This window comes from Ailuropoda melanoleuca, unplaced genomic scaffold, assembly GCF_002007445.2.
Source record: "Ailuropoda melanoleuca isolate Jingjing unplaced genomic scaffold, ASM200744v2 unplaced-scaffold5920, whole genome shotgun sequence".
Taxonomy (NCBI): domain Eukaryota; kingdom Metazoa; phylum Chordata; class Mammalia; order Carnivora; family Ursidae; genus Ailuropoda; species Ailuropoda melanoleuca.
Window position 1 is genome coordinate 403,913 of NW_023232948.1, and position 25,040 is coordinate 428,952.

General features: G+C 49.0%; 1 protein-coding gene across 1 annotated transcript in view; it reads left to right on the forward strand.

Annotated features, from left to right (window-relative positions):
- DLGAP2 (DLG associated protein 2) overlaps positions 1–25,040 on the forward strand; it is a 401,616-nt gene that overhangs the window by 335,386 nt on the left and 41,190 nt on the right. Inside the window, 1 exon segment of the mRNA XM_034652370.1 lies at positions 6,224–6,443. Coding sequence (XP_034508261.1) covers positions 6,224–6,443 — 220 coding nt within the window.

The window sequence follows — 25,040 nt, forward strand, 5'->3', positions numbered from 1 at the left end:
ACACAAGGGACATCCTGGACTCAGCACTGAACTCAGCCCCGGACAAACCAGGATGGTGGGTCGCGCTGCAGCCCGACCGCAAATGCCCCTGCAAATAACAATAAAAACAGCAATAGCAACTATAGATGGTCTGCGATTAGATAATTGTAATTATCTAATTAATCAGGGAAACATCCCATTTCAGCATAGACAAAGTCCAAGCTGATGTTAGGAGTTACTAAGTGAACAGTGTGCGCACAGAGGCGCCCTCAACCTCTCTCCCTGCCTCCAGGAGCAGGACCTTCCCCGCAGGCTTCTCCTGAGATGCTAGGTTCCCTTCCAGTTACAACAGCTGCTTTACCAAAATGCAACTTTAGAGTCAGATGTGACCCCACCAGGGTCTGCAGCAGGGGACAAGGTGATTTCACTGCAGACGGGTGACTCCTGCAGGCTTTGCTTTCTTTCTTTATTTTTTTATGAGTAGAGTTGACCCCCGATGTTGCATTAGATTCGGGTACACAGCAGAGAGATTGGACCCCGTTATGCATGGTGTGTGCTCACCCCAGTGTAGCTACTCTGTGCTCTTTCCATCACGGTTACAATGTAGCAGACCTTCCTGTGCCTTCCATTCCCCTCATTCGTTCCATTACCAGAAGCCTGCAACTCCCACTCCCTTCACCCATTTCAACCGCCCCCCACCTCTCTCCCCGGCAACCATCAGTTTGTTCCCTGTGTTTGTGGGTCTGATTCGGCTTTTCATTTGTTCTCATTTGCTCTCAACAAACAGGTTTCCCCTGAATGCCCAGCACAGCTCTTCAGATGCTCCCGTGAAAGCCACCAGCTTCCCTAGTTGCCCTACATAAGCCACGCACTGCCCTCAACACCATGTTTTTAGTGAACCCAAGCTGGGGTTTCCAAAACTACGTCGGCAAAAATCACATGTCCCCGTACCATTTTCTGTCTGAAAAGATTCGTCATTGTAAATAAGAGCAATTGCAGACAAGTTGGGTGTTGGGGGTTTTATTTATTTTGATGACTTCGACATTTGGAATTGCAGGTCATTCTGATTGATGAGTTCTATGATAGGACTTTACATTGAACTCAGTTTTTAATTCTAAAAAAAAAAAAAAATGTTACTTACAATAACCCTGCCACCCTGGCAGTGAATGGGGCCGTTTCACCCCTGGAAACAAATCTGTAGTAATTCCATATGCAACCCTGGCCAGTGTGACCCACCAATCCCAGGAGAAGCAGGTAGTTTCCAGTAACAGAGCACAATGCATTTGGGGTGGTGCCTCTGGGAACCCCTCAGTGTCCCTGAGATACTCCAGTTGGTGGCTAAAGCTGGTAGAAGTTCACTCTTCAATATTCAACATTCGCTCAGGTGCAGAAATGAAATGAAAAGTCTATCCGAGTTCTTATGAGACTTGCTTGTCAGTAAGCCATGCTGTGATTTGAACTTGAGTCACTGGACTCAGGTCTGGCTTCTCTGAGTTCACGAACCTGAGAGGAGTCCCTGTAGGTATGTGGAGTGTCTGGACTGATGCCGTGGGATTGCCAGTGGGGGGCGTCTAGGATTGCAGTGGTGCACGGGATGTACACCTTGCCAGTGACCAGCTTGAGCGGGGGGATTTATCTTGAACCATACAGTTTCTTCCCTGGAGGAATCTTCTGGAAAATGCTAGAAATACACATCAATGTTGCTTGTGCAGAACCATGGATGTGGTGTGGAGCCAGTCTTGGTGCAGACGGCACATGTATCTGAGCTCGCTGGGCATCTCCTTTGTTGCTGGCCTTTCCTGAGCTCTCTGGGATGCACCAGCTCATCAGTTCATCTGACAGGACCCCAGACGGCGCTTTTACTCTCAGAGTGATGTTCCCTGCTGTTTCAGAGAGCACGGTGGACTTTGTTCTTGGTTGCACTGCCCCCCACGCATGCTTCAGTGCTCTGCCTTAATGTCTGTCTAGCTAAGTCTATGTGGTAGATGGAAGAATGCCCATGTTGTTCATATCTGGGAGACACACTTAGAGCAAGACTGTAAGACCATCTAATCTTCCATCATTTGATAAATAGTAGTGTGACAGTGGCGTGGCCTCCAGAGCCCGCAGGTCCCCATCCCTGTGATGGGCTCTGCCAGTTACTATCTGCAGGGGCCACCCGGCGGGGCATGACCACTGTGGTTTCCTGCCCGACACAATCCTCAGCCGTGTGCACTGGAGCTCCTTCCCAGCTGTGCAGGGACTTGGGAACACAGGGGAGCAAGACGCCCAGCAGCAAGGGAGGAACCGAGTCTCAAGACGGTCACCTGACAGCCAGAGCAGAGCAGAGATTCCTGTCTATGCCTGTCACATCCCAGTCGCCCACAGAGATGAGCAGACAGCACCCCAGCCACCCTCCTGTCCCCTCCATCTCCATCACACCGAGCAGCGTCCTTCCGTGTGTCACCTTGTTACATTCCCACACCCCACATGTGGAGAGCCTGTGTCCCACTCTAGAGGGGTCACAGAACCACGCAGACGCCAGCTGCTCACACGTACTGGCATTGCTGGGGTCAGACACGCCTTATGAGCCCTAGCCCTCTCCGGGCAAGCTGCGATGAGAGCCTTACTTATTCCCAGGGTGTGAAGGGGCAGGCAGGGCTAGGTCCCCAGACCTCCCCTTGGCTCCTCTCTGTGTGGAAGGAGGTGGAGGCTCTGGACAGAAGGTACACACACGGGGTCACTGGGGAGGCGTGGCTGAGCTGCTGTGGAGCAAAGGCGCCCGGAGCGTTAGTGGAATCACCCTATCGTTCCAGCGAGCGTCTGCAGACGCCCAAGACACGGCCTCCAGCCAGTGCGGAACGCCGTGCTCTGTCTCCTTGCTGTTCTCGCCCTTGGGACAGCTCCCAGCTCAGCCAGCCCAGCCTCCTGAGGTCACCAGAGCTGAGTCTCTGCATTTACTTTGTTTCCATTCATCCACGGTTGGGCTAATTCTGACAACCCGCCCTGTTTCCTGGAGCCAGGGGTATGGTGCTGGGGTCTGGAGGTGCGTGGAGGGTGGGACCCTCTGCGTCCTGGCTGAGGGAAGACATTTGCCTTCCCATAGCTTCTGACCATGCCCGCTGTCTCATGGTCTCCTTCTTTCTCTTTCTCTTTCTCTTTGAAAAGCTCTTCTGGCATGACCATAGCCTCCTTCTGTCATGCATCCTTTTTTAAAAACATTGTGGTAATATATCCATAATAAAATTTTCCACCTTAACCATTTTTAAGTGCGCAGGTCAGTGGTGTTCAAGACACTGACCGTCCTGTGCAGGCGTTTCCCCCCCTAGTCTGTCGCTAGAACTCTGGCAGAACTCCAACTCTGTCCCCACGGAACATGAGCCCCCTGCCCCCAGCCCCTGGCACCACCGTCTCAGTGTCTCTGCGGAATGGTTCCTCCAGGGACCGCACACGAGTGGAATCGCAGTGTCTTTCCTTGTCTGACTGGCTTCTTTCCCTCGGCATCCTGCCCTCCAGGCCCCGCCCCATCAAAGCAGGTATCGGTCGCTCCTCCGTGGGCAGGGCTGAGTAATAGTCCACCAAGTGAACGTGGGTCTGCAAACAGCTGTTCTCGTCCCTGCTTAGTTCTTATGGTCGATACCCAGACATGGCTGGGTCCTGCAGTAGTTCTTTTAATTTCTTGAGGACCTGCCACACTCTTTCCACAGCGGCCACGCCAGCCTCCATCCCACCAGCCACACACCAGGTCTGGGTCTCCATGGCCACGCCCCACCATGCCTGCTGTGGAACGCCACCTGTCGCAACCTCCGCCACGTGCAGGGCAGCCACCCTGTCACCCCCCCCAATTTTCCCAACGTTACCTGTGTTGGTTGCGTGGTGCCCACATTGTCCAGAAACAGGTCAGACTGCGTTTCTGAGTTTACGGTTCACAAAAGAAGACCAAAGAAGCTTCAGAGGACACGGATTGTTGCCATAACTTTGATGCCATTGGCTTAACATCCTCTTGCAATTTCCGGGGACTGAGCCATGGTTTGAGTCCCCATGTAAAATTATATCCACGTTTCCAAATCTTCCTTGGGCTCAGTGAACACATCAGCTCTCAGAGAGCAGGTCATTTTGGTTCCTCGCTGGACCCAAATTTGAGATTCTTCTCGACTACTTGTTATTTGCTTTGGGAGAAACAAGACACCTTCATTTCTAGAACCTCACCAATGTGTTTCTGTAGCTGTAAGTACCAGCTACAAGTGGTCCTTACCGAAATTTTGGTCTTTTGTTTGTAAAATGCAAGAGTACATTTAATGGTTTTCCCCTTCCAGGAGAGAGTGGGTTTGAGCAGGGTTCCCACTAAACCCTGCACCCAGTCGCAAGCCGCATCATGCAGATTTTGGCCTTTTCAGGCTGTCTAATATGGATCTTTGACATAAATGACATGAAACGATCTGAGGCTTTTTGGTAGAATTCCCCATATGGGAAAACTTGGAGTGAAAGAAATTTGTCATCAAAAATGCTGTGTTTCAAACCAGCATGTGTGCTTGTGATGTGTCCCGCTCTCCAGGGAGCTGAGGCTCCTGATGGGAGTGCCGTGGTTTTGTGGTTTACCTGTCCCTCTCCGACTTCAGGAACCCGTGACCCATTCAGGCTGACGCTCTCACCCGTAATTTCCCTCTGATCCTTTCTGCCAGCACAGCCCAGAGATTCTCCCCCTTATGCCATGGGTCCTTGTGGCCCTGGGCACCATCCTCCAACGTTTCTACCACCAGAGACCAGGGTTGGCACCCTCAGATTTGCCGAGTGAAAGGAGCCATTATTCTAGCGTGTCAGGAACCCAGGTGACCCCAGAGAAGGCCACATTCAGGTCTGCAAGTAGAGATTTTAGAAAAAATCATGTTTGTTTTCCTATTAGAGGGGAGATCAGATTCTTTCACCTGCTTTTACTCTGTGAACAATCAGAGGAAAATGACGAATCTGGTGTGTCAAAACATACTTGTCTGTATCTGTCGGTCAGCGTCACCCAGGGTGTGCAGGAGGCTGTGGGTGACACATTCGGATGTGGATGCAGCCAGAGCAGGAATGTGGCGGGGACCTCCATCGCAGCAGGGTGGGCTTGGCAGGGAGAAGCCACTGGGAAGTGGGACGAGATCTCAGAGTCCGGCCTGGACTCCTCCGAAAGCCCAGGGCAGGAGGGCTGGGACGGAGGACGATCTGGAGGAACGATGGAGACCACAGGAGGTGCTCCCTCCGCCCTGCGCCTCCTCCCTTCGTGCAGAACCTGCACTCACCCTCACAGCCTCACCCCGCAGACCTCTGCCCATCACCCCGTGAGCCTCCAGTCCTCAGCTGATCACTTTCAGCTTCTCATTCCTGAAATTCTCATCTCTCCTTCCACCCCATTCTGTCCAAGATGGCTTTGACACTACATTTCACTTCCCTGGATTCCCTTTTAAAAACACGAGGTTTGGCTCATGGGAAATGCTTGAGTATCACCCCTTGGGAACCTCAGGTAACGTGTGTCCCTGGCCAGAGTCGTCAGCCCCAAACGAAGGCCCTCCAGCCAGCCCGGCGGTCACGCGCATGTGTGCTCACGATCCCATCCCTGTCCAAAGCCTTGAGATTTATTTTAATACATTTGGAACTTTTAGGTTCCCAGGGTGACTCTATACCTGGAAATTAAATTGAAGGCTTACAAGTAATTCCTTTCCGCGCTAAACGATCAAAGGAGGCAAGTCTGCTTCTGTCCCGGGCCGAACAGCAACAGAGCTGGGACGCACGGGTTGATGCCTGTTGACATGGACAGAAACCCCGCCAGCCAGATGTGTGGTGGGTTTCCGTGACAACGCAAAGAAGCAGACTGAACGTGTGTTTATGTATGTGGCCTCCGCACCTAGAGCCAGCCGCTGCGAGCAGCCTGGAAATGTGACAGAGGCTCTGGGAACAGCACAGACAGGGTCTGGTGTCTGAATGCTGACCTTGTACACACACAGCGTCTCCCAAACCTAGCGGTCCTGGCCGCCACCCTGTCAGGCTTTCTGCGGGCTGCACAGAATTTCAGGAGCATCTTGGAATTGATGATTTTTCTTAGTGTTTGGTAAGAAATAACCCAGGAAGACATGCCTTAGGTAACAGATCCCCAAGCCAAACTCAAATGAACACTGCTAGAAAGACAGTGTATGAGGGTGGGGGTGAATTTTGTTCTCTCTTGTTCTTTGGTGACATGGCCACGGTGACATGGCCAGGTTTCACCACCGACTGTGTGTTGTTTTTCCAGATGAGCGAGGCGGAGATGAACGGGCAGTTCGAGTCGGTGTGTGAGTCTGTCTTTAGCGAAGTCGAATCCCAGGCCATGGACGCCCTGGACCTCCCCGGATGCTTCCGAACGAGGAGCCACAGTTACCTTCGAGCCATCCAAGCCGGCTACTCCCAGGATGATGAATGTATTCCGGCCATGACGCCCTCCAACACCACCTCCACCATCAGATCCACAGCAGGTAAAGGCGCCCTTTCTGACCTTCCTAGCGAGACACGTACAGGCGAGCGTGGGGTCTCCTCCCAGAGGAGCACACACTTCTTCACTGCAGGTGAAATACACTCTCCAAACGTTTGGTACATTTGCCAAATGGCACTTGTCACATCGTCATATTTGCAATGGGGTTTTGACACATTTCTTTCATAGCTGACCTTTCTTTTTCTTAGGATGCGATCTCTTAGTATCAAGATTCTTTAGAGTAATCCAGCGTAACTTCTGTTGTTCTCTATAGGAAACAAGTGTAAGCGCTGACATTTGGACACTGATTGTGCTTTAAATACCAAAGTTTACTTGCTTGCAGTCAAACCTGAGGGGACGTGCCCCGACTCCCGGGCCCCTCCTCTCCACGTCCAGTCTGAGCGTCCACCACTTGCCGGGCAGATCCATAAACACGATTCATTGCTCAGAGCAAATCCATCGTTCCTGCAGATTCACTAATCCTCCTTGGGCTCTGCGGGTTCAGTGTCCCAGTTTGCTTGCATTCTTATGGAAAACCACATCCATCCCTTTAAAAATTTACCACCTAAACTGAGTATCAGTGCGCGAGAGCCCCCTGCTCTGTTACTGTTTATGTCACACAATGAATACACATGGCCTGGAGAAACCATAAAACATAGCAGCAATAAACGCTCCCCGGGCTTGGTACAAAGGCCAAGCAGAGAAACTCAGAAACCAGCCGCACTGAGGAGCGAGGTCCCTGCTCCTGGCAGATGGGGAAGCGGCCGGCATGTCGGAGCAGGGAAGGGACCAGTCTGAGGAAATAGCGAGGATGTTGCCGGGCGAACAAGCACAGGACCGGAGTGGGGGGCGGGATGGGAAGCTCAGGAAGGGGGTCTCACCACCCCATCACCAACAGGAAGCCTGGAGGAAAATGTGTGGTGGGAGAGCCTGGAGATGGGAGAGGGTGACCTGCATTCAGGCCTCATCCCGTGATTCCAGCCCTCCAAGATGGCTGGCTTGTTAACGTTCTCTCAGTGTTCAAAAGAAGCAGTCACTATGAATAATTTATCCAGGAAGAGGTTAGTTTTCAAGGGCATGTGGGTCCTCGGCAATCTTTTTGTGTGGGTCTGTGACACCCATGTGGGGGATTGGTGACATGTCTTGACAATGAAGCCTTGGGGTGTTCAGAAGAAGCCCACTGGACCATGGGTGCTGTGTTCCCACCGCACGGCTCCCTGGCAGTGGAGAGGGCAGAGCCACGGATGTGCTCAGTGGACATGGGCAGGGCTGTGACCGTTACCAAGGCATCATCACGGCGGGCTTTGTGGGCGGCGGGGCTGAGCCTCTGGCCCTCCTCCCACGTGGCCCAGATCTCAGGAAGTCCCTGACTCCCCTCAGCAAAGTCATGGACCACCTCTCCCGCTCTGCCCTTTGTGGAAAATGACCAGATTAAAAACTTAGGGAAGTAGTGAGCTTTACAACTGTTGCATTTTTAAAAAACACACTTTCAGAGATCTTTGCTGATATCTTCGTCAATATTTGTTGAATGTCTCTTATGAGCAAGTGCCAATTAAGCACTTTCATGATCTTCAGAAAGGCTTTGAAACAATAATTACCTAGTAGAAAATGACTTTATTGTGTTTACAGCTTTCATTATGGAGAGAATAAAAAGAAAACTGTTTTCATAGAGATAACGCGAGAACCAGTGCAGAACTTAGACTAAAATTCTAATTTATGTACATATCATTTTCCCAAGTACATTGTTGTGCTCCCAAGATGTATGCACCAGATAAATCACAAAACATGCTTCTATTCAGCATTTCTCCTGGATCTTGGCCTGGTTACGGAGTCATGATTCCCTCCAGGCTGAGGGCATGGGGGTCGTGCCCCAGTCAGGGAAGGGTCAGAGAACTGGATTAAGAGAAGAAACAAAAACCTCTAGGGGAGATTTCTAGCACAAAATGCCTTTTACAGAAAGGGGAGTGCAGAGGACGTGCTCATTCTTCCACTTCCTGCTTTACCCCAAGCATTCTGCGGATTTATCATCCTTCTCTCCATAGAATTGAGAGGGCCTGCAACAATTGTCAATTTAATAAGATTGAGAAAAATACCTAAGAAATGAAAAGCCCCTATCTGGAAAAACACCCAAGAACGAACATAGAGGGGAGAAACTGTCCAACTACACAGGATGTAAATACCCACTGACCTTCCAGTTTGACTCAGGGCTTCCTGTCAGGGAGGCAAAATGGGACGTCAATCATTTTGTACCAACCTGTTTAGAAGACCGTACCCCAACGTTAACTTCTAATAGCTATCCTCCGTGGGTAGGTGTGTATGTGTGTGTGAGGAGAGAGAGATTATTTCGACAAATTGATTTTCTTTTATGGTTCTACAACTATCTCTTGAAAATAATTCCCAAAAAAACACTATTTTCAAATTAATTCACAGCAATTACTTGGAAGCCTAAGATTTATTTAAATATGTTTCTTTTTGCATACTTGAAAAGTAGAAGTTGGTGTAATTAGGTCGTCTCCCCTTGAACGAATGCAAACGTGATTCTAATATGCTCCTAATAATAATGACGTATCCAGTACACACATGGAAGGCTTTCTGTTTTAAACACCGACAGGTCGAGCTGCCGGCGTGTGTTGCTTGTTTGGAGGGGACGGGGGGGTCAGCTGAGCTTAACCCTGAAGGGCATGTGGAGACTGGGCCAGAACAGTCTCCTGCACAGCTGGGCAGGGAGCTCCCATGGGGCCTGCACGCACGCTCGCAGGGCGACCCCCACCACGGACGTCCATCCTGCACTGTGTCTTCCGTTACTGATGAGTGTCCTCTCCTTCAATGGAGTGGTTTTGAAAACCTCTAACTTCCATTTCACACACGGGTTCTTTCTCATCTGTGAAATGATTTATCAGAGAGATTTACTTGTCTAAATATGCATTTCAGCCAATCTTTCTAGGGAGAGAATGTTATTGATACTGTGGAGAAAATGCTATTAAATTAGATTATAATGATTTTTCTCTGGGTCAAAAATTTTTTCAACAAATGTCACAACTGATTCTAGAAGTCATTAAAACAAAGGGAAAATCCATACAAAACATGACAGAGGAAACAGCCATAAATTTGTTTTTATTTCATTGTTTATAGTTCAATAATAACTTGTCCCTTGGGGGTACATCATAATTCCAGTTTCCAGGAGTGCCTCGGGCCTCTAGCTTTCAACTGCCCTTCACAGCCCCCGGCCACGACTCTGTCCATTTCCATCCCCGAACCCCCTTCGCTGACTCTGGAATGACATCGGGCCCCCGCTCACCCCAGGGATGGCTCCCATCTCCAAATCCTGAACCTAATCTCACTTGCAAAGTGCCTTTGCCATGAAAGGTGACACAGCGTCCAGAGATGAGAATGTGAGCATCTGGGGGTGTGGGCATTCTTCTGTCTACCGTCATAGGATCGTTACGTAGTTACGGTAGTGAATCCTGTAAAGACTGTAGTAAAGACTGGCTGAGTGCCTGGGGGAAGGGATGCAGGGACGAGGTCTTCTAGGACACCGAGCCCGGAGTAGATGTCCATGTCCTCTGGGTCCAACAGAAGCATGGGGAACCCATCGCCCTGCTAGGCATGTGAAGCCATCCTTGTCATGAACCCAAACCCCTCCAGCTGACAGGAAACCAAACCCCGCGGAGGCTGCTGGACAGGGGTCTGGTGAGAAGCCCTCAGCTGTGGCAAGGTGACGTGGAGGCTCTCCTCTCCTCTCCGCTCCCCCAGGATCAGACAGACTTCCTGCCAAAGGCAGGTCTCTGACCCTGTGGCCACAGGAATCTGTGGCATCTGAAGTTCAGGGGCAAGCACTGAGCACGAGAACGTTCGCCTCCTTTATGAGACCGACTGCGGCGCTAAGCCCTTTGGAGGTCAGACAGTGTCTCTGCGGAGTCTTACTGGGGCTTCTGCTTTGCGTGTGGACTTGCATTTCAGAAGTCAAGATACGCAGGCTGGACATTGAAACGGTGGACGTCATCTGTGTGATAGAAATTGCCTGATTTCCGTGGGCAACAATCAGAGAATCATCTATCACTTTATCCACGTGTGCTCTCGACCTTCTGGATAAACAAGTGAAAGACAGCCTCCGCCCTCAGGCCCGGGGAGGGAAACTGTGCAGACAGTTAGCTGAACACAGAGGAGGGGCCCTACCTTTCCCGGCAGGTAGTGCAGGAGCCTGAGATTGCAACGTGCTCTCTCCTCCTAAAGCGCCTGTATTCAAGCAATCCTCGCCCCCCCCGAAACACGCCCCCGTGCACTTAACTGGGTGGGACCGCAGAGTAAGCGACCCCCAGTCGTGGGCTCTATGTCTGTTCCATCACCGAACTTTTCAAGGTGCTGAGTCCCAGTAGGACGGAGACGAGACCCTCAGACCCCAGCCTCACAGTCCAGGATTCCTACACTTTACGACTGTGTGCGGCTGACCCTACCCCCCCCATCTCCTACTTGAGATACGGGCGTGACTGGAGGACGTGGGTTCTCGGTGGCTCAGTCGGAGACACACACAGGAAATTCTGGCCCATCATCGTGGGAGAAGCTAGCAACTGTCGCTGGTCACTTAGGTGCCTATAATCTAAATAACCAGTGAGTGAACAAATAAACCCACGCCTGCATGCCTAAATGAGTCGATGAATCAGTGAATCATTCCAGCAGACCACGAGGTACCGCAGAGGCCCCCCAAACGTGGACGTCGCCTCCCACGCCCCAGCGACCAGCCCATGCCTTCCACCGCTCACCCAATGCATGCCTGTGGCATGCCCCCTGGACCTCTGCTCAGCCTTCTGACCGGCCCCCCAGCTGGACTTCTCATCCTGTCTTCACCCAACCCTCCACACTCCTCTGATTTTCTTTCCAAAAATATAGCCCCCCCAAATAAATAGAATGGAGTTAAATATAATAAAAAATATAGCCCAGCCCTAACATGTTCTCCTGGCACCCTCTCTCAGTTTCCTGTTACCAGTGAGCAAAGGCTCCGTCCCCTGCAAGGATGATAACCCTGGGTGACCTGACCCAAGCTCGCCCCCCAGCTGCCCTGAGAGCCCATACTCATGCCCACTCTCTGGAGACCCTCTCATTGCTTTTTCATACGCCCTGAGCAGCCCAGAATTCGCTTTCCTGGGTTTCTGTATGTAATTTCTAGCTATGCCTTAAGCTGCAACTCAGAAATCATTTCTTCTAGGAAGGCTTCTGTGATTCCTTCTTCTTCTAATCAGTTTAGGTGCCAACGTAAATTCATTAGTCCTGGGGCTCCTGGCTGGCTCAGTCAGTGAAGCGTCTGCCTTCCACTCAGGTCATGATCTCAGGGTCCTGGGATCAAGCCCCACATCAACTCAGTGGGGAGTCTGCTTCTCCCTCTCCCTCCACTCCCCCTACTTGTGCTTTCTCTGTGTCAAATAAATAAAATCTTTGAAAAAAATAATTCATTAGTCCCTACTCCCTGATCAGACAAGTTCCAATAGAAAAAATTATTTATTAAAACAAAGAAATCCTAATTTTCATTTCTTTTAAAAATGTACTTCTCTTTTAAAGATGTAGAGATATTAGATGCCCAAGAAATGAGGCTACAGTTATACCTACTATTTTATGTATTTACATTGTCTTTATATATGTTTTAAAAGCATTGATATTATGGCTTTTAGTCCTTACATGTTAGTTTAAAAAGTATTACATTAAGACAAGTTATTTAAATTCATATTATTGTAAAATATCCTGAGAACATTGAAAAGAAAATACTTTTGCTCTCTCAGGAAAAAAAAAAAAAAATCCTGTAACAATGCTTTTACATCAGATCACCCAAAGTGAGTTTTTAGTTTTCTTTCCTTACAGTGATATAAACTCATGTTGGTGGGGCACCTGGGTGGCTCAGTCGTTAAGCATCTGCCTTGGGCTCAGGTCATGACCCCAGCGTCCTGGGATCCAGCCCTGCATCAGGTTCCTTGCTCATCAGAGAGTCTGCTTCTCCCTCTGCCCCTCCTCCCACTCATTCTCTCTGTTTTTCTCTCTCTCAAATAAATAAATAAAAATCTTAAAAAAAAAAAAAACTCACATCAGAAATTAGAGGAATGTGACCATAAAGTCCTGTGTATATATTTCAGTTTATTGATTATCCAGGCTTAATCATTTCACATACATCATCTTTAAAATGCACTTAAAAATTATAATTCATTTGTTACTTTTGTAACTTCAAATTTTCATTCTTTGCTTCTGGGTTCCAAGATACGCTTAAGACAATTTAATATGACAATTTTGGACTTACACAAAAATGATTTCTAGTTAGCAATTTCTAGATTCTGGAGAATTAGCCTTTTATAAGAATTATCCTTTGAAGCATGGCACATAAGTGGAAGAGAATTAGACTTCTTTTTTTTTTTTTTTAAAGATTTTATTTATTTATTTGACAGAGATAGAGACAGCCAGCGATAGAGGGAACACAAGCAGGGGGAGTGGGAGAGGAAGAAGCAGGCTCATAGCAGAGGAGCCTGACGTGGGGCTCGATCCCATAACGCCGGGATCACGCCCTGAGCCGAAGGCAGACGCTTAACCGCTGTGCCACCCAGGCGCCCCGAGAATTAGACTTCTTGCCACCCGCACGTCCTTCCCATTGTGTTGGAAGTGGCTGGTGGGCTTCTGCTCTCGCTGGCCGTGGAGGACGAAAGCATTGTCATCCTGAGGAATGTTGGAAAACCATCCTGGGATGGTTGACTTTGTGTGTCAGCCTGACTGGGCCAGATATTTAGTCAAATGCTATTCTGGGTGTTTCTGCGAGGATTTGGTTTCTTTCTGCTGAGTGAACCTTTGAATCTGTAGGACCAAGAAGGCAGACTGCCCTCCCTCATCTGGGTGGTCCATGTCCAATCAGTTGAGGGCCTGACTAGAACACAAAGCTGACCCTCCCATGGGTAGGAGGGAATTCATCCTGCCTGACTCTTCAAATTGGGAAATCAGCATTTTGCTGTCCGGGAACTTCCCCGTGAGGAAGCATGGCTGCGGCTCAGACCCAGGCAGCAGACTCCTTACCTCCCATAGCCCACGCCCTCGCCTGGGCCGTGGACATCAGAAAGGAAAATCCAGGCTGACTGCCCCCACCGGGGCCTGAGATCGAGTTCCGGCCACCAGGACCACGTGCCACGGGAGAGGGACAGGTCCACCAGGCCTGTCAGAAGTGAATGGAGCCAGAAGGCAGACGACACTCTGGAAACTCAGTTTTGGAAAGGAGAACCACGGTGAGCCTGAAAAGCCCCACAGAGAAGGGAGGGAGAAGTCAGACTTCAGAGGTGACCCAGAAGTGATCAGCAGCGGCAGGGGACCCGAGACTCAGCAGTCCCACACAGCCCAAGGGCTTGGGGCTCATCCCAGCGCGGGCTGTCAGGGCCGCCACGGAGGTCTGCGGGGTTAGAGCGCGTGGCCCCGGGGTAAGGCTCTCACAGATGCGTCTGCTGCTCACGCCCTGCAGGAAACTGTAATGAGGAAAGCAGACAATCTCTCGGCAGAGGTCACCTGCTCTGGAACTGAGGTCCCAACCTGGAATCCAGGGGTCCCTAATATATTCAAGAGTCAGGGCTGCATGAATGCCGATGCGTTAAAAAGTGGATCTTTATTTTTACTAGCTTCTAACTGTAAGAATTCCTTCGGTTACGGATGCAGGCCGCGGAGCGCATTCACGGTGGCAGCGTCTGTGACGCCATCAAGTACGGAACTCAAGACAGCGATGGCTTCTCGGTTCTTGACACTGTTTCAAAACATCCCCGAAGTGCATCAGGCTTGGAAATGACAGTGGTTATTAGTCCTGCTGTCGGACCTTATCGTTTGCAGCATTAATACACACATCTGTGTCACAAAAATGTTTAACATTTTGATAACCATAGTTCAATGTAAGTTTTTTAATCATCTGTATTTTATTTTTTATGGTTAAAACATTATTTTGAGGAGGAGGTTGTAGGCTCCACCAAACTGCTGAGGGGTCCATAGGGCACGGGAAGGGTTAGGAACGCACGCTCCCCGCCGGCAGGCATCATAATGAGACCTCTCTGCCTATAGCAACGAGGTCAGGTACGTGCAGTGTTCGGTATCTCACAGATGATCAATATCAGAAACTATTTTCGTTTTTACTTGTGTATTGTCTTACTCTAGTGGAATGTGAGGGCCTTGAAAACAGGCACCTGCTAGGAGTGGTCAAACATGCGATCAGAAACATCCAGAACAACGTCCACACTTAGAAGGGGCTTGAATTCATCACACGTGAATCACCTTATGTGTCTTGTGGCTGGAAGGACTTGTAGGAGCACACGGACTGTGCTCCTGGATTAGCTTTACTCGTGGCTGGGGACACACACCAGCAGGGTAACGTTGTGTCTCCAAACTGGTCTCCAACAGTATGTCTCCAAAGGGTCCCCCCCCGACACTGCTGGTCCCACAGAACATACCTCATTCCCGGGTCTCGGGTCACCAGCAGTGTGGCAACAAGGATGTGGTATCGGGAAGCCCGCGGCTTGCTCATGGTGGCGGTCCTTCGTGGGGAACTGGTCACAGAGGCATCTCTAGCTACATGACCAGTCTGAACCCACCAGCTCCAATGAAACCGGCTGGAAACCACAAACACCATGATTATTACCAAACAGCACTGGTGCTGACAGGCTGGGACGTCCCGCATGAAGCAGTCACAACCCTGAAGTGACAGGACATCATTTATCTTGAGATAATATACTTCATAGGATTGACCGAAGGTCATGACCGTGCTCGAGGCACTCGGGGGTACACTCCAGATGAATTTAGGTTCCCCGATTGCTTTATCTACCCTGACGCGGTACAGGACTCCATAAATATTTGCTGAACGCATGAATAATTGACTTGAGAATCTATAGTTTATAAAATATTTAGATCCATTTACATGAACAGTTTGCACTGACTTAATATTTTAAATTCAATATTTAAACTCCGCCTGTGCTTGGCTACTACCCAGTTGGGCTTTTCTTCTTTTCAATTTCTCTGTGGGCAGTCCCAGTTCATGAGCACCCACTGCCTTCTTTAGACGTCCCACAGGACACCTGATCCGACCATCTACAACATGGACCTGCGAGACAGAATACAGTAATTTAGTTTCTTAAATCAATTCCATCCCAGTTCTGAGCGCCTCACCCTCCTGCCACCAGAAGACTCAGCCTCAGTCATTTTGAGGTGAGCCCAGGGCTCGGCAATGCCAGCACCCCACATGGCAGCAAGGCCCCCGAAACCTGACGCCGGCTGCCGAAGATCTCCACGTCCCTCTTGCAGGGCCCCCCGGGTCTCCTGGCCTCATGGGGGCCTCATCAGGGCTGCAGCTCCCAGAGGTCCACAGACCCCTGTCCCTGGCTCCCACCGCTGTCCTCTTCAAGCTCTGCTCTCGTCCCGCCGCACCTGGACCCCCAGGCTCTCTCTGTCGAGTTCAGGCTGTCACAAAGGTCCAGCCAAGGTTACCCTGGAGTTGACTTCCCCCAACGAAACCTCCAAGAAGGGGAACCCCAGAGCTGGCTTGCGATGGGAAGGACTGTAGGAAAAAAACGTGCAAGTAACACCCTAATGACTTAACCTGCAGTGTGGACTTGGTGCAGAGGTCTACCCGGGTTGTCGTTGTCGTTCCTCGGACGACGTCTGTGTGCGCTTCTGAGAAGAGGCTCTCCGTGGTCCACTAAGTACAGAATCGTTGCCTGTGGCCCTTCACAGTTGAATTCTCATTCTCTGCATAGGTAAGGAAACTGCGTTTCTCTAAAATTCAAGACAGCCAAAGTGAAACACACGTATCTCAAAAGTATTTCTGTAAGTGAAGAATAAATTCCACCACTACCTTCCTTCTGCCTTCACGAAGATACCAGAGCTACTCAAAACTCAGACTTTCAGTGAGTTGCTATTTATTATTTATTTCCAGGAGCAGGATTAAGCTACTGGGAGTGAGTTTGGCCGTTAAATGGTCCCGCGTTTGGAGAAAAAGTTTGAGTGAGGTTGATTACTCGGAGCTTAATCTTTCAACTACTGTTCAGACACCAAAAATGCTACACACAGGCACACTCACACACATACACACACACACACACACACTCATTCAATCACGGTGAGCTGGTTTGTGGTTTAGGGACGTGGACTGTGGGATTCGTATGTCTGCTGATACTTTCACATGACAGACAGGTGGCAGTAACACGTGGTAAGGAAATCAGTATGCAGAATGTAGAAAACATGTATTATTCATATGTGTAAAGCATTCCTTTTTAAAATACATCATTGGATGGGCTTTATTTCACCCTAACACAGCCATGAAGATGCTGCATTTTTTGAACATAAGAAATGAAAGGAAAGGCTGGAAAATCCCAGTGGATTGATCACGGGTTGTATTTATCCCTCTGTTGATCTGTTTGTTATTTTTCGGATACCAAGGAGAAAAGAGATAAGGAGGCGTGAAACGACAGATGGTATCAGATGTTATCATGAGTATAAGTAGGATACGTAAGAAGGAGAAGATTCATTAGCTGAAGCAACATCATCGTTGGTGGAGGCGACCGCTGGTCCGCTGAGTTCCCGGGAGGTGACCCTGCAAGCTCATACTTCTCATTCTTTAAACTGTCTCCTTCCATAATAGAAGCTGGGCGTTTTCTTATCAGTGTACTGGTTTATGGTCGGTCATTCATTTGCTTCCATTTGGATCAATCACACGCCATCAACCGAATCCAATCCACAAATACCTCTTTCGTGCCTAACACCTGTAAAATACTGGAGAGCTGCTTCATACAAGGAGAGGGAACAGAACGTGAAATAGGTTTAGGAGCTCCAGACGCGTGTGCAGATTGATAAATAATAATCACGTTCAAAACTTCTCTGCCAAGACTTGCTAGTTAATGTTTAATCCCTTCTCGAAATTAATATTACGTTCCTACAAAATGTCCTATGATTTGTAAAGTGGTCAGCGTTCTCTTCTGAATACTTGCAGCATGAGCTTAGGTCCTCGATCTTAACTGGGAGGACACAGGAGCTCGTTCCCATGTGTTCCTTCGTGCAGAACGGGATTTGTCTCTGTGAGGGGATTTCTGAAAGACACACCTGGCAAATGGTACTAAAAAAAGATGAATTTCTTTGGCATGTGGGGCTACTCAAGGAGCAGGTACTGCGTGCTTTTCAAGAGATACTCGGAGGGTCCCCATCTGCATTTCTTGGGTTTGGAGGACAGAGCGTGGAGCCGAGCCCCTGAGACGCTGGGGCAAGTGCAGAGGGCTAACGCACCTGGGAGTCTCCAGCGTCCAGAGCCAGACAGTCTGCATGCAGCATAATCTCGGGATCACATGGTGAGTATTTTGGGGACCAGTGCTAACAAGAAAAGCCATTCGGTGTCTCAGGCGTTCAGCACAAGGTCTGTGTTCTGGGATACGGAGGTCGGCAGACCCTGCAAACACTCTGACCCCATCTCTTCCCTCCCCGACATCTGCTCTCTCCGGAAGAGCCAGGGTGCACCAGAGGAGCCCAGGACACGAGCGTGCGGCCGAGACTCCTGGAGCCCGTTACACTCCCGTGACGTGTCTTCACAGGCAGCTCTCAAGCCAGAACAAACAAGTGCAGCCACGTCAGTGGTCCCAGAAAAGTCACGAAGGATCAGAATCGTCAGTGCTGTGAGAACAGCAGCTTTCAGCCCGGCTCAAGGGCTGGATTGGGGCACCCAGCTCCCTGGGCCACCTGTCAGGCCTCCAGCGCCTCCCCAGAGCAGTGAAGCCCCGGGTGTAGACTCGGAGGCCCCAGCTGGGACAATTCCCCAGAAGGTGGGGGCTGCAGGAGCCTCCGCGCATGGCAGGGGCCACACGGTTCCTCCTGAAAATGGTCTGCCAAGGCCATGGCTCTCCCGCCTGCGGTCCTGGCCTCCCGCGGCCCCGCAGATAGCTCTGTTGTCCCTATTCACTGGGAACATGGGCACAGCCTGGGGGGAGGGGGTAGCCTTCCCCTACAAGGTGCACAATATGGAGAGATCCCTGACTGGCTGCCTGAGAGCTTGTGTTTCCTGCGTGGTTATCTCCTAAGCTAGTGTGGCGTGGCGTTTCCGGGGGGCTGATGTGGAGCCCGGCTCCTCCCCAAAGAGGCCCTCCCTACGGGGCTGGAGCACCGGTGGGGCTCATTTCGTCCAGCCCCAAATGCCTACTAAGGCTCCCCCTCTTCCTATGAGAACTAAGTTGGTCTTGTTTCTAGCTTTACATTCATTAACAGGCAGGTGTGGCATTTAGAGATGTTGCTGCTTCTGTTTTGTGTTTTTAATAATTCCCTCACCTAGTGCTGATGCAATATTAAACCACACGCTGCATTGAGGCAGAAATGTGGGCTGGGTTTTAGACACACAGTGGTGCTTTTCAAACACTTTAATGAAGTTGTGCTTAGAGTCTGTCTTGAGTCCATCATGTCTATCCCCTTAGAACACAATGTATATATATTTTTTAATATTTATTTAAGAGACAGAGCGCACAAGCAGGAGGGAGGGGCAGAGGCAGAGGGAGAAGCAGACTCCCCACTGAGCAGGGAGCCCCACGCGAGGCTTGATCCCAGGACCCCGGGATCATGACCTGAGCTGAAGGCAGACGCTTCACTGACTGAGCCGCCCAGGTGCCCCCGTAACGTATATTTTAATAACTGGTTTGGTTTGGTGTGCCGCCCGCACCCCGGCTAGGCACAGGCACCGGCGAGGCAGGGGCAGGAGAACAGGTTTTTCTGTGACGTTCAGGATACCTAGCATGGCACAGGTGAGGCACACACATCAGGACACACCTGTTACTGCACCAACCCTGCCCAGGGTCCCCTGCAGAACATCTCTGGGTTCACCACGCAATGGCATCATTGCTTCTCTAGCTCCAGGACTCAAGGTCAGAGTATTTTCTTTAATGAAGGATATCGTCAGAACACCGCAGTGGGAGCCGGCCAGCAGACTGGAGTGTTGTGAGCAGTTTCCAAAGAGCACGGTGACTTCCCACCTCGGCACGATTGCATTCTCCTAGCTTGTTGTCTCCAGGCCACGTCCCAGATGACTCAGCAGGCACTTGTCCTCCATGTGCCCTTCGCCAGGGGCCCATGAAGGACGCGCTGCCCTGCACGGGACGGAGGGCTGCCCTGAGCCCTTCTCCGGGGTGTCCTCCAGAGCATGGGTACCGCGGGGGATTTGGAGCAGACGTGTCATTGACTAGGACAGAGCAGGAGCTCACAGACAACCTCATGCTTGCATTGTCCGTGTTCCTTGTCTGTGAGGTTGTCAGGAGCAGGGATCCTCCTGCAGAGGCCCCCCCGGCTCCTGCTGGTGCTGCCAGGACAGACCCCACCACCACCCCTCAGCTCCCGGAGCGCCGCCAGCTCTCCGGCCACACGCATCGCTCCTGCTCGGCTCGTGACACCGCTACTGCTCATCGATTCCAGAGGGCTCGGGAGGTTCGCAGAGAAGCCTCCAGCCGGGGAGCTCCGATTCATCGGCACAACCGACATCAGCCATCGGACCACTCACAGCAGGCACAACGCTTGGCCCTGGCTTCAGGATCGACGAACATTTCCCGTCAGTCAGCTTGAGGTCATGGCGGTGCCATCCCTACCATGGGGGTGGGGCCTTGCAACTTCCTTATCGAACTATGCGGAGAAGTAGGCGGGTCTAGGAGGCGATCGTTGGACGCTGAGCATTGGCAAGGGTAAATAAGTCAGCAGGTAGGTACCGTTTTTTACCCTTGCAATTAGCATTTGCCATATTGACTTACTAACTTTTTTGTGGAAGATCATTTTCTTTTCCGTGAACAAAAAGACAATCGCGACTGCGGATACATTAACTCACATAGATCATCGGCCACACATTCCCTGTTTGCCACGTGTGAAAATCTGTGTGAAAATCCATGATTTTACCGCCAAACAAAACACCGTCTGAGAATTTCGCCCCCCTCCCCAAATTTTGATAATAAACATGTAATTCTGGTATGACTTTAGTATAGACTTCATTCACCATTAAATGTCCCAAGTGAAACTGAATACACACACGTTTTCTTTGGAAAATTCAAGCTCTTATTATGTAATGCGAGTTTTAAATATTTAAAGCGAAGACAGAAAGTGTCTTGAGCAGTGAAACAGCTGTCATCACTTTGTTTTACTGTCTACAAGATGCTAACTACTGGTTAGACTATAATTTCTTGCTAATTAACACATTTGAAATAGATGTCTTCGCTGCCAACCCATCCACTCTGCCCCAGAACTTGGATGGCCCGCCTCGGTTTCTGTAACTTCAGGGAAACCGTTGTGTGCGTGGCTGTGGGATGTGGCTTCTGTGTCCTGTTTGATTTACACGTATGTTTTGAGACTAACATTAAGTGTCAAAATGGCTTTCATCTTTTATATTGACTCTTTCGCCTTCAAAGTTTGGTTTCTCCAACATCCAGGCTCTCATTTCGACACTCATGGACTTGTTTGCTGTAATTCCTTTTATGCTGTTATCTTTGAAGCTCTAATTAACAGAGGGCAGCGAGTTTAAGCGTGGCTCTTACTTTCAAATAGAGCGGTGATGTTTGCCGTTTGAAATACACTTCATCTTGATTACGTATTTGTGCTCTGTACAATGGAATGCTAATTTTTAAATTTCCTTTTCGGCTTGTGAATGCCTTGTAAGGATTGCATTCAGAAACGGGGTCCAGAACGCCAGGTGTGGATGGACCACTAGGCATGTATTTAAAGTATCCCTGTGTTGGCATTTGAGATGACTCCACACCATGGAACAACATAGATGGGCCAGCACTTAGTTTCATCTCATTCAAACTTGCAGATCTCAAATCAAGTGTGTTCCTCCAGATTCTCCCTCCTAGATTTGTTAACCCAACACTCTGAAGACCTAATGCCAAGTCCCAATGACCAGCTTGGTTTGCTTTATGTCGTCTACGGAACAGATGGGTGCATACGTACTCCCATGACTGTGCAGGGTGGGAATGTTCTAGCCCAGGGCCGCCCAGTGAGGCAGACACCCTCTAGTCACGCTGTCCGCACAGGGACCAGCAGCCGTGCAGGACCGTCAGACCCTGGAAACTCAGCTGGTGTTATGCAGGAGCTGATTTTTAATTAATGTTTAGATATTGAGATATTTGAGAAGTTAGGTCATTTAAATGGTGTTGGTGGCTGTGCGGTTGACCACAGCAGCCTTTCTCATGCAGTCGAGGGAGGCCAGGATGTGCCTGGCATCAGCACCCAGCCACTGCCTGCTTCCAGCTGACAGCCCTTTAGATCCAGGGCTCTGGGCAGTCCCTTCTGAAAGGGTTTCCAAATGAGGTCAAGTCGACCCCACGTGTATCTGGGAAAGTAGTCTTTTTACACGCCTCTAGGTAGGAAAAACTAATCCACCTGAGACAATTCCCTTTAGGCCTCACTACTTTTATTCAATGCAAATTTTACAGAAATCTTCCAAAAATGGATTCTGTGCATGGCTCCTTTCATCTTAAATCGTGTAATTAACCTTTTCTTGGTGGTACAAAGGCGAATGTTGGCACCAAATACACTCAAGAAGGCCCTTTGCTAAGCAGCTTCTTCCCTGAACCCCAGGGATTTGGGGGTGACTTTCACCAACTGCTCTGATCTCTGGGACATAAGCAAAACCCAAACTAAGGTGGTAATTGGGTTAGAAGGCACAGGTATGTCTCTCTCCCTGTAATTAGGAAGCCACCAGCGATTTCCATCGTGTTTTACACACAGTAAAATAAATGCACGATGGGCTTTTAAAACCAAAAGTTCATCCCTGAACTCAATTTTAAAAAGTAAAAAGGTCTTCAGACACCTTAAGATATTAAGTTAAATAATCATTTCATTTTTATTTCAAAATTTTTATTTGATTGCTTATATTTAAATAAATCTTATGTGATTGTTTAGAAACCTTTCTCTGTGGGCGGGGAATTCAGTAGATTATATTGCTAAAGTAAATTTTCAATTTCCAGTTGTATTTACGGTTTGCTTGATATGCATATAGAAAATGACAGATAACAATGCCTGTAATTAATAAGTATTAGCTCTGGTGAGTATATTCTAATTGTGTATTCCATATACAGAATTAAGACAGTTATTATCTCCAAACTATCCAGCTGATTAATTAAATATTTTTCGTGAATATGTTAAATGATTTCTTTAATTGTTTATTTTAGTTCTTGACAGCAAATTAACATGATCAAATGATCATTTTAAATTCTCTTAACTATAGTTCCAAGCTTCTGATTCTAACTGTAACGAGCCATTTAGGAATACACAGTTCTACCCCACAAGATCATAGCTACCAACAAATATTTGTCACAAGAGCAGACTGATGAATGAGTGAAAACACTGATTTGCATCAGTTTTTCAGAAATTCTGTCTCAATATTATTTTATTTACCTTAAATAGTTTATGTACTGCTGTTGATTTACTGAAGGCTGACAGCTGATACTTAATTTTTAAATTATAAAATTCAAAAGCATTCAGTTAACTAGGAATGTGAATGTGATTTATTGTTCTGCTATAAATGTCCCATTCAAAATCCCATGGACATCACATGGACATAGGAGCCCTCTAAGAGACAGTATGTTCAACGTGTATATTAAGTGCCTTTCCCATACCTTAAAATACAAATCCCGTCTTGACTCTTATACTAACATGTGAGAATAAGTCTGGTATCTGGGTGCCTAGAAGTTTTTATGCGTATTTCTAAATATGTTTCTATAACTTATATAGTATTTCTTATTCTCAAAACAGTAAGCATCATTTATTTCTATTAAATCTGTGTGTTGGATTTATGGTGGGTCCATTGCAAAGGGAAACACATGGACAAGTGATAAGTATTTTCAGGGGCTTAAAAATGTGCCGTTCCCCCCCTCTGCCCCATGCGTGTATCTCCCTCAGTGGAGATGTGGGCTGCTCAGATCCCGAGGGTGGGAAATCCTCCAACGTTCCACCAGAACTTTCCCTGGGGCCTTAGCTAGCCATCACGGCTGTCTCGAGGAACCTAATGCTCTGGACGGCCACTCCAGGGGGCACTCCCCTTGAGCAGGTCCCAGAGCACGGTAGACGCCGTGACCCTGGCTGATCACGCAAACGCCAGCCGCGAGGCTGCAGGGATCCCAAGTGTTCTGTGCACTGTGAGACTGAGGACACTGCCAACCGGCTTCTACGTCCTAGGATTTCCGGAAGATCAGATGCGGTGATCCATGTCCAAAATAATACAGCGTTCGCACTTAGTAAGTGTTCATCAACTGTTAGCTATTTCCAAGAAAACTTTGTATAAATAGACATCTTTATCATATTTGTTCAAGGGCTTTTTTCCATTCGCGTTCAAGCACCAAGAGAACACTTCTGACGTGAGCTGGCTGTGCCTGGGTCTCTCAGCCGGCAGCGGCACCTGCTGTCCCTGCCGCAGGACCACAAATCGTGTGCTAACAGAGCGACAGCGTCCTCTCCCTCTCTCCAGATGGCTGGTCAGTGCTGAGAGGGGGCGGGTCTTAAACATCACTGTTATTCAGCTAAAACAGAGAAGAGAAAAATTTCCCAAGCGAAGTTTTACTATTTAGGATGTAAAACTTGGGTGGTCTGCCAGAGGGCTGATTGGCTAGAGGGAAGAAGTCACTTGCTGTCCTTCCTGTCCCTCTGATTCCACAGTGCTGTAAAGCAGAAATGTGGGTGCTCAGATATTCTCCGGGTCCCTTCTGAACTTCCTGTGAACCAAGGAAATATCTCATGAGATGAGTAAGCAAATATTAGAAGGCCTTTTTCCCAAAAATGGTTTCACTGTTTTCCATCATGTAAGGAATTGTGAGAGAATTGCAATTAATTTCCTCTTACTCGGTCTCAACCCCATCAGCTAACAGCCCTTCAAACAGTTCACATCATGGAGTGGGCGTACATTCTACAGTTTCTCCTCCTGCCAGATGTATTTCATTTTTTATTTTTATTTTTTAGAAAACTTGGAGCTGATCACATTAAGAGGAAATTCTTGATGAAATGATAAATGGTTCTCTCACTTACCTTTGCAGTGGGCAAGGAGGAATAAAATCAGATCCAGCCGTGAGAAATCAGACTGAGCTCAGTACAGGGTCAGGGAAAGACGGAGAGAATCATTGTAACCAACAACTGGAGAGGGGCTGATGTCCCAGTCATGTCACCTCGTCCTGGCTGACCTTAGGAAGATGTTTAAACCCATTTAAACCTGTCTTCTCATCTGGGAAATGGAAATACACATGCCATGTACCCGGCAAGATTGTCTGCAGCTTAGGTAGGGAATAAGGTATGAAGTGTTTTGCATGGGGCTGCCGCAGACCCTGTGCCACCCAGTCATGGCTGTGTGTGCACACGCACTCCGGGAGAACCATAGACCGAGAGACCTCATAAACATGCATGTGGTGACTGGGTCCCGATGAGGGGCGCCGCCCAGTCCACGGTTGCCGGGAGCGTGTGTTACTTCTGCTCACGGAGGACAGACGCAGGGGTGGTTTTATGTGGCCAACACCGTAGTGGCCGCCCTTACTGAGCGCTTGCCTCTGCCCGTCCCTTTCTGGGCTTTATCTCCTGTCCCCGTGACAACAGAGAAAGAGATATCTCGAGTATGTCCCTT